Source organism: Buceros rhinoceros, unplaced genomic scaffold (genome assembly GCF_000710305.1).
Source record: "Buceros rhinoceros silvestris isolate BGI_N320 unplaced genomic scaffold, ASM71030v1 scaffold14294, whole genome shotgun sequence".
NCBI lineage: Eukaryota > Metazoa > Chordata > Aves > Bucerotiformes > Bucerotidae > Buceros > Buceros rhinoceros.
Genome location: NW_010408911.1, coordinates 1,936 through 12,538, shown reverse-complemented (window position 1 = coordinate 12,538; position 10,603 = coordinate 1,936). Strand labels below are relative to the sequence as shown.

Here is a 10,603-nt window from a genome sequence, read left to right as displayed (position 1 = left end):
GCGTGATCTACAAAGCCAACAATGTGCTCAAACTAAGATGCTGTACTTCCTCAAACTTAGTCACTTTGCCTCTGCAGACCCCTTTTATTGCCATGTCATTAACGGCAGTCTGGTCCACCACTGGGTTCCTCATTCTGCAGGGAAACACTGAAGTGAACCAAACCCAAAAGGAAATTAGTTTTACTTCAGCTAACCAGAATTCTGTGAGCAGTGACAGCTGGTTCAGATATCACGTTCCTGTCTCAATGCTGCAGTCTTTAAATGTCCATGTCTTACATCTGCAACACCGTATCCTCACGTTCTCCTTATACAGACGTGGCAAAAGTAACCTACTGCCTGAATATGGACCAAGAGTCATAATTGTGGCTTTTGAATATATTTTATCTGGAACAGCACCAAATTTGTTCATTAGCAGAACTGACCAGAATTAGGGGAAAAAAGTATTACATAAAATTATGGAAATTTTAACTGGAATATACCATTTTAAAACTTCTTCAAAGCAGGGAATTAATGCCTAAAACAGGCAACTCAGTCCAAGTCAAAGCTCCTTGGGTTTGTGAAAGAGAAATACAATTCTCACAAGCAGCTTTTTCTTCCCTGTAACATTCAAAGGCTTAAATTCTGAATTGAATTTCTGCAATAGATAGGAAAAATAGAAAGGAAAAAATCCCTAAGCCACAAGAAGGTTCTGCTGTTAAAATTTAGTACACTATTGCTTCAGAAAGCTTTCAACCCTAACTACCGAAAGGGATAAATATTTCCTGCGTGAAAATCTGAACAACTCACAATATGCACCTAAAATAAAATGAAGAAAGACCACTTATTTTAAATGCAATATTGTAAAAAAATCAAGTTTGGTCTGATACTTCAAGCAACACACTTCTACAAAATAAACAAAGAAAAATTATTGACTGCAAACAAGCAAAGACTGTGATACAATTAAAGGCATAAAGTACATTTCCTTAGAAGATTGTAACTGTATGTTGGATTTTTTAAAAATATGACAGAAACAGACTGAAACACTGGTACTGCTGTGACCGCAGTTGTTTTCTACCTACAAATGGATACACCAGTTCTTTATTGCCGAAAATAACTATTTTCTGAAATGTTGGCTGTTAAAATCAAGCCAATTCTGTGCATTGTAAGCACAGGGAATACTTTCAAACATGAAAATAAAGTTGTCCAATGTAGGTGCTCCAATTTAGGCAGATGAATTCACTACTGCTTCAGCTTTTTGCTCTAAATTTCTGAGAAACAACTAAGAGGAAAACAGAGAATTTTAACATTTTCCTCAGTAAAGAGTTATCTGTATAAGACAGAGACTGGTCAGTGATCACGTTATATTGCCTGACAACTAGATTCATCCATCAATGGCTTCTTCCTAGATAAGCCAGCTGGCTGGTTGAGACAGAAAAGCCTTGTAGCAATGGCCAATACAAGAAGGCTAGAATGTCCACCAAAGGTTCACTGAGAAGAACAGCAGCAAACAAGACCAGACTCCCTTACAGAATTTCTTTTCTTTTTGAACAAGTACAGATTCCATCCCACTCCTGTAGCTTAAAACTAAGTGCTATTCAGCTAAAGTACTGCAGCTATGAATTCTGCTGGCCAATGTTTGATCACTTTAAACCAAACACACGGGTATTCAGGCATCTTTATTTTTTCTTCTTTCCTTTGTATTTAATACAGGCATTCTCCCCGAAGACATGTTTTGGAATTCCAAATTCCCTAACGTCCAGAGCAAGGGCTTACATCTTACTTTGATACAGTTTTGTATTTACTTTTGTTCTTCAACTCCACTTCTTGCAAGCAAAAAAAAGATCTCAAGGGACTGGATGAGATTAACATTTCAAAGAACTGTAAAGTGTACTTTCAAGACTGTGTAACTTAGAACTGGAGTTCGCAAACAAGTTATTCTCAGAACAAATACTGACAAAGTACCAGCTTCTTCATCCAAGAACACAGCTCTTCCAAACTTGACGTCTGGTCTGGAGGCAGCACGTAATACTGGACGTGTCCCCCAGTCACTCCAGCCTGCTTTGTGCATTTCATGTATCAGCATGTACCAATTTAGATATTCTACTCAACTGCACAGCCCTTGTTAAGCTAAACAGAGAAGCAGCCTTTTTACAGACACAGACATGCAAGAACTTTGGGATCAGCGCAAGCTGCAAGAGAACAAAGCCAAAGTGTATAGAACAAGATTTCTCTTTGGGATCTGGCTCATCAAAGCCATACCCAAGCTTACAACCCCATATCTTCATTTCATCTTGCTCCTGATTTTCCAAAACTCCTGGAAGTGTAGGCCCTGGCACTGACTATGCCCCTGTTAACATAACATAGCTGGTTGGGGCTGAGCGGGCAGTAACTGCCTGTGAGAGGAGCTGTCACCATTTAAATCCAGCCAGCAACTGAGCACCACACGTCTGCTCACTGCTTCACCACAGTGGGATGGGGGAGAATTCAAATGGTAAAAGTGAAAAAGAAACTCATGAGCTGCGATCAAAACAGTTTAATAATTACAAAGAAATAATAATAATTTTTAAAATTTTAAGTAAAAGAGGGGAAAAAATAGTAACAGAGAGGAAAATAAAACCCAAGATAGATGAGTGATGCAAATGAAAAATAACTGTTCACCATCACCCAATGCTCAACCACTCCCCGAGCAGTGGACCCCCTGCCAACCTCCTCCCCAGTTTTAAAGCTGAGCGTGATGTCACACGGTATGGAATATCCCTTTGGTCAGCTGGGGTCAGCTGTCCCAGCTGTGTTCCTTCCCAGCTTCTTGAGCACCTCTAGCCTACTCGCAGGCAGGGCAGTGTGAGGAGAGGAAAAGGCCTTGTGCAAGGACTGTGTAAGGACTGCTCAGCAGTAACTAAAACATCAGTGTGTTACCAACACTATTATCAGGACAAATCCAAGATACAGCCCCATACAAGCTGTTATGAAGAAGTTTAACTCTATCCCAGCCAAAACCAGTACAGGTATCCATGCTGTAATTCCAGGAATAATCAGTGGAGGGAGCCTGAGCAAGGATAAGGAGCTACTTCACTGCCACCCTCGCTCAGCAAAGATTTACCACATGCAAGTCATGCAGATACAGAAGTGGTTCACATAAGACTCGGTACATTCTCTCTAGATACATCCTTTGTTGGTATTCCTTCTCCTCATTAAGCAAAACCAAAATTACACTGAGAATTTCTTATATCCTTCATATTCAGAATACTGGAAAGAGAATAAATACCAAATTCTTTTGTGAATTTTTTATAAAGTTTTCACAAATTCTGTATGGAAAACATGGCAATTGACCAAAGGTGTAGAAGAGAAGAAATTCTTTTTAAATTAAATAACGTAAGAATCTAAGAGCCTATCTCATCACGAGAGGGTCCTACAAATTTTTGTTTTAACTTCACACAATTATTTTGCATGACCCATTCTAAATTCTCAAACAGATAAGACATATTTTACAGTGATATTTAAAGAGCCTTCAGTCAAATATAAGAATTATACCCACGGCTGGGTAATAAAAGCACTCTGAAATTGTCTGGAAATTAATTTATAAAGCTGACTTTGCTTCTAGAAAAACTCGATTCTATCAAGAAATATCATGAACTACTTCCAATGAACATTCACTTCTGAAACAATTTAAATAGTTTATTTAAAAAAAAAATTTACAGCACAAATAACTGAACTTGCTTGACATTTTATTTGCAATACCAAAGAATTAGGTCTCCTTTTTAAAGTATATTCACAATCCCTTGAAAAAAGTGGTTTCCAAAAGTAGTTGTTTAGTGCTCCAGCCATAACACAGACTACCATTACCATAACTCCAGAATCACAGAATCATAGAATCATCTGGTTGGAAGAGACCTTAAAGATCATCGAGTCCAACAGAAAAAAGTTGTTAAAAAAAGTTTTTTTTTAGTCCCCCAGCCATAACACAGACTACCATTACCATAACTCCAGAATCACAGAATCATAGAATCATCTGGTTGGAAGAGACCTTAAAGATCATCGAGTCCAACCGTTACTCCTGCACTGCCAGGGTCCCTACACCACGTCCCTCAGCACCACATCCACATGGTTTTTAAACACTTCCATGGATGGGGACTCCACCACCTCCCTGGGCAACTCGTTCCAATGCCTAATAACCGTCTCTGTAAAGAAATTTTTCCTAATATCCAACCTAAACCTCCCTTGTCACAACTTATGGCCATTGTCCCTTGTCCTGCCATTCTTAATATGGGAGAAGAGACCAACCCCCACCTCCCTACAACTTCCTTTCAGGTAATTGCAGAGAGCAGTAAGGTCCCCCCTGAGCCTCCTCTTCTCCAGACTGAACAGTCGCAGCTCCTTCAGCCGCTCCTCATAGGACAAGTTCTCCAAACCCTTCACCAGCTTTGTTGCCCTTCTCTGAACCCGCTCCAGCACCTCAACATCCTTCCTGAAGTGAGGGGCCCAAAACTGGACACAGTGCTCAAGGTGTGGTCTCACCAGTGCTGAGTACAGGGGAACAATCACTGCCCTGCTCCTGCTGGCCACACCATTCCTGATACATGCCAGGATGCCGTTGGCTTTCTTGGCTGCTTGGGCACACTGCTGGCTCATGTTCAGTCGGCTGTCAAGAAAAACTGTAATTTAAGTGTAGCTTCTGAGGATAAAGTGAGCAGGAATAAAAAAGAAATTAGTTGCTAGAAGAAGAAAGTCAATTAAGCTGCTACGCCACTACCCAGTTAGTTTCAAGAAGTGTCTGGCTTTTACAAAGATTTCAACATAACCAATGTCATGATTCAAAACCAAATCTCAAAGAATTAATTCAATCATGCTTTGCAAATGTGAAACAATTCCTTCAAGCTACTTACCCTTCATTAACTGCTCATAGAATTTAGGCTCAAGGGCACCAACAGCCATGAATTTTCCATCAGAGGTCTTGTAGGTTTCATAAAAAGGCGCACCACTGTCTAGCATGTTCTCACCTCGAGGTCTGCTCCAAAGTCCCAAATTCTGTGATTTCCACAGGAAAGAACTTAGGTATGCTACTCCTTCCACCTTGAAGATTTACAGGAAAAAAGTAACAGCTTCAGTAAATTAGTTGGCATGTTACCTTAATTCTACATAAAATAGAACAGAAAAAAACTACTTCCAGTTCTGGCCTTTGTTAAGAATTTTTATGATGACTCTAGTAAGCAGTTTAATTTCTTAAAATATTCAATTACTGTTTACATTGCATATGTGACATAATCTAGAATTAGAGAATACGATGGAGCATAAATGTAATAATGCAGCTTCAGATGGATAAGACCCTTTCAATACACGAAGTCTCATTTAGCAAGTTTATAATCATTAAAAGTTCACAAAGAGAATGTAAGTAATTTTAGGTGATGGGACAAGCTTCTCAGGTCTACAGAACATTAAGTACTTGACAACCATTAAAGCCTTCTAAACCTCTAGAAATCAAGTCCTGTAAATATAAAATTTTTATCTCAACAGTAAATTCTCTGAATTTACTGATTATAGTAAGACTCCTATTTTTAGAAGAAAACTGGAAGGAAATCAAAGGTTAAAGCTCTCTTACACTATGCGAACTGGGAAGCTCATCTCCATCACTAAGTTAAAATGAAAATTATTCTCTCTCATCACTGGTAGCTACAAAGTCATAGTAGGTAATCTCTAAATAGGCAAGTGTCTGATCAATACAGCACTAGAAAACATGATCAATCCTGTTCCAAATTCCTCCTTAAAATATTGGCTATGTGGAGTACAACCAGATGAAACTTCAGTTTGTTCAGCCTTCCAATAATGATCAAGCTTATACCAGTCTTTCCAAGCAAAATCACATCCTACAGTTTTGCTCACCAGCAAAATTCATTTTCTTCCAACTGCACTGGAAAAACTGTAAGAGAGGACGTGTATGGCCAGAAACATTCCAGTGGAACAGAGAAAAACCTGAGTTGTATAATTTTGAGCATCATTTTGATTCATGCATTTTCAGCTGTGTAAAATTCACCTAATATTGTCTATAGAGAAAAGCACACAGATAGTACCAAAATAGAAATATATAGAATTTTCATGTGGAAAGATCTATTACTTTGTACCTTTCTAAGCAAGAACTTAAAACAGGCAAATCTTTGAAGTATGCTGTCATGAAGGCTTCTTCATTTAATGTGTATTACTAGTTCTCCTTCTCACGTACCTGCCACAAGAACAGTAACACTTCTGCCTACTTGTCAATGTTAAAGTCAATTAAAGCACTTTCATATGAGAAAATACTGCATACCCTCATTTATATGTTTGCAACGTGATTGCAAGCATATCAAAATAGCGTTTGCTTTACTAATGATCTGGTCTTGCACTTCTATTAACAAAACTATACAAGCCCCATGCAAAGCAAGGATAATTATTATGGGGATAACATCAGAATAAGCTCTAACTGCAAATTAGATTTTGGTGCTAGCAGAGCTATTTAAAATACCTATATACAGTGCTACTTACCCTGGAAACTCAAAATAAGATAGCACATGTTTTGGATTGGTATAAGGTCTTTAAAAATAACCCTGCCTGGGCAACTGGGCAGTCAGCTTCTGCCTGAGGCCCACTGCAGTTCAGCGACAAGTAAAAATGTGTCTCCCATCTACACCAAAAGCCTAAAGGCATGCTCAAGTAACTCCATACACACACTAGTGCGGTCACTTTCTTTTAAAACAGGAAAGGACAACATGGGGAGACTCCACTTATGTGTTCCTCTTAATGGCTCCCTTATGCTAAAAGCATTAGCAGTCTCTGAAGCAGGGACAAGAATCCAGAGGCGCCAACCCGCTGGGTGACCTGTCTGCTCCACAATTCTTCTGTTCCTTCTGCAGAATGAAATAGTTCAAACAACACTGAGAATGAATCCACACCAACCCAATCTCTGTCCTCGTGACTGATGAATGCATCTAGGATGTGGGAGTTTTGGTTTTGAATACCTCCAGGCTGATAAAAACATGGAACTCCAGCTTTCTGTTGGACAGCTAAATGCTCTTGCCCTAAGACTATTATGCAAGTGATCATTACCACTATCCTCTAGTGTGGCTGTCTTTTCACAAAGAGTGAGTCATACTTGGTCAGATGCCTGCCATTAGCAGGAGGCTCTGCGTCTGAATTTGGAGTGAATCTGCAGTGTGGCCCTGACTCACATGCCTCTGTTCCAGTGTGGTGCAGGAGTGCAGATGTACAGTTGTGCCTACCGTATCATATTGCGGTGTCTGCCTCACATCCTACTCAGCACATGAGAACCACCAGGCTCACTGTGAGATACCTATGATCCCTAAGAGTCAATGAGAAGAGACAGCAACTATCGTGAATCGATTCAGACCAGGCATTTAATGCTTCTGAGGCAGACAACTGAAAAGCAGAACCCAATGTCCACTTTTTACGCAGCACAACAGTAACACTGAAAATTGTGAACAGGTGAAGAAAATCTAGCCTTTGGCCTGATCCTCTCTACCTTCTTTTTGTGTCAGTTTACTTTTCCGAACTAGAAGAGCTCCTCAGGTTACTGATCAAAAGAATGCTCCCAAGCCATTTTCCAGCTTTCAGCACAGTAATTAGAAATAAAAGAGAAATAACAAATTCTTGCCAGTGTCAGAAACATTATTTTCTTGAGGCCTTATAAATGTTGAATAGATTAGAACTACTTCAGAAACTTCACTGGCTGTATTTCCTTTTATACATCCTAATACATCCAAAGTGTGTGTGTGTTCTACAACAGCACAGTATTGTTGACTCATGTCCAGCCTGTGACTACTACAAAGCCCCAGGATTGTACTTTAGTCGATTGCTCTCATACTGCATTTGTGCAGCTAATTGTTTCTGCCTAAAAGAACTACAGAGCAGTGGTCTCCATGAATTTCAGCCAATTTTTTTCAGGTCATTTCTCCAATTTGAAAAGGTCATTCTCAATTCTAATCCAAGTGTGCCACATACTTCCCACATGCCTATCATCTGTAAATTTACTAAACACAATTGCTCATCCATCATTCAGCTTACTGGACAAAACACTGATAAAAAATCTACATACAGCTGTAGAACTCCAGTTGGTAAGTTCTTCATTTTGACAATCAACTACTAATAATTATTGTTGAGGTAAAAGAGTTTTGCACTGATCCCACAGAATTTTCATCCAGACCATGACACCACAGCCTGCTTCTGAGAATCTCATGTAGAATTGTCAAAAACTTACTCAAGTCAAGACAACTAACATCTCTTGCTATTCTTCTCTCTTCAAGACCTCTTCAACAAAGGGATTTTTTTTAATTAATATTTTTCTATTTCTATTTAAGTCCAAATCATAGCCTGCACTGCAGCACAGCACCTAGTAGGAAGGTAAAATTTGACTTGCAATGCACTTTAAAAGAAAATCAGAGAGACAGAAAGAGAAAAAACACTTGCAGATAATATAGTTTTCAAAGATAATCATAAATAGGTATTTTTCCTCTGTGTGTAAGTGGGTGGCCCTGCAGTGAAAAAATCCATAGTATTCATTATTAAGCTAATCTAGACTTTCCTTTATTTACGGTACATTAACACGAAGCATTTGAAATTGATTTCTTGGCAATAATCCCTCAAGTGTAACTACTCGAGGGAACAGTGCTTCTAATGAGACATGACCTGTCACAAATTCTTAAGCAGATATCTTGGATAAAGCTAATGCAATTCTTTGTTGGGATCACCATTTTTGCTGATATGCATGATGTTAATTGTTTATTATACACCCTATACCCACACATAAAACTTACTCATCAAATATATGCAGCTGATATTTTATGAAAAAGGCAGACTGGTAAAAGGAAAGATAGGGAATGGCACAGGCGAAAGCCGCAGTAGGTGTCCTATGTCATAAGGATGTACGACAATAGCAATACATGAAAACTGCTTGCACGTAAAGGAGTAGTCATTTTATGAGATTACTTAATTCCCCCTTTTCAGGTTCTCAATTTTAAACCTTACAAATAGCTCTGATTTCCTCCATTTTACAGACTTAGAGTAGGAAAAAACTCAAACAAGCAAACCTAAGAAACCCCAGTTTCTATGAGACCAAACTTACCATACTTGCATCAATGATCTGACCTTTGCCAGATCTGGTACGTTCATAAAGGGCTATAATGATGCCCATTGCGCACATGACACCTCCACCAGCAAAATCAGCCAGAAGATTTATGGGTGCATAAGGATTTTCATCTTTTCTACCCAGCTTTGACAGCACACCTGACAGCAGAGCAAACAAAACAAACGTAAGTATAAAATCAATTACTAACATTAATTTCTACCTTTCTACATTTAAAGTCTCATTTTTTCAATTTATGTAAGTAAACAAGGGATAAAGCACACTTCTCCCAAAAGCCTTCCATCTCTACTCACTGTGTCTTAGCAAACAGTCACTCTAATTCACAAAAGAACAGAACATACTAAATCAGATTAGTGCAGATACTTTGAACTAAACAGACAAACAGAAGTCTCACAGATAAACATTTGATAATTTGGCTATATAGGGACAAAAATTCATCCAAAAACACTTGTGTGCAATAATTCTACACTAGTACTTTGTACATGCATAGAATCTCCCTAGTAAGAATTCAATGGCATTGTGAGCATGTCTCAAAGCAACTTTGGTAAATTGTTCTATGTTGAGTCTTTTGAAGTAAAAATGCAGAGGTACAGCCCTCTGTGCACATAACCCAGGAATTAATAATCATAACAAAGGATTTCACACCGACAACTGCAATTCAGTCCTATCCTCCCTCTTCAAGTACCTTTAAAAAGAAATGGTTGCATAAAAGAGGAAAGGTTACCTCTGACTGCACGCAGGATGGAGACAGGGAACCTATGCTTATGTCAGCAATTACACAGAAATTAAAGGGAAAAGAGCAAAGGCTAAGCCAGTTTACTTCAGACCGAGCTTTGAATCTGTTAGCATTTCTCTACCATGCTATGCAACCCTTTTATTGTCACTCTACTCTTTGTCCACTCACAGCAACTCCCTTTGGGCAAGCAAGAAACTGCAGTATGATCATCTCTCCTACGCCTGTAGCCTGCAAGTCTGAGACTTGCAGCAAACATGGTCAAAATCTCCTGAGAACTGCATGATTCTGACACACTCTTTAGTTAGCTAATGGTCTAACGCACTTCCTAAATGCAAGCAACTGAGTACGCAGTATGAAGAAGGTTCCAAAGCATAAAGCTCTGTTGCTGACTAAAAAGTCACTTCTAACAGTCTAAAGGTTATCACAGGCACCAGCAAGTTTAACATACTAGCTTCTACCTGGAGTTTCTAGTGCTAGCCATTTTTTAAAGAAAACCAAAACTTATCAGGAGAATACTCAGGATATGAGACCTTAATTTTTGAGGAATTATACCTTCGAAATACCTTGTACTATTTCTTTTAAATAGGCAGAAAAACTGGACCTGTGAAATTTCAAGCAAAATTACTTAATTTTAGGTAAATAGCACTAATCAAAATACTACTAATTAAATCAGTTCCAGAGACAAAAACACTTCTTGTAATCAGAAAGTACTACAACCTAATGCAGTGATGGACTATACTATTTCTGCACTGACTCTTTCC

The 10,603-nt window shown here is 38.8% G+C and overlaps 1 protein-coding gene across 1 annotated transcript in view; it reads right to left on the bottom strand.

Annotated features, from left to right (window-relative positions):
- AMACR (alpha-methylacyl-CoA racemase) overlaps nucleotides 1-10,603 on the bottom strand; it is a gene marked incomplete at its 5' end in the record, with an annotated part of 17,043 nt that overhangs the window by 5,022 nt on the left and 1,418 nt on the right. Inside the window, 2 exons of the mRNA XM_010135048.1 lie at nucleotides 4,863-5,049; nucleotides 9,086-9,246. Of these exons, the coding sequence (XP_010133350.1) occupies nucleotides 4,863-5,049; nucleotides 9,086-9,246 (348 nt within the window). The remainder of the gene's footprint in view (nucleotides 1-4,862; nucleotides 5,050-9,085; nucleotides 9,247-10,603) is intronic.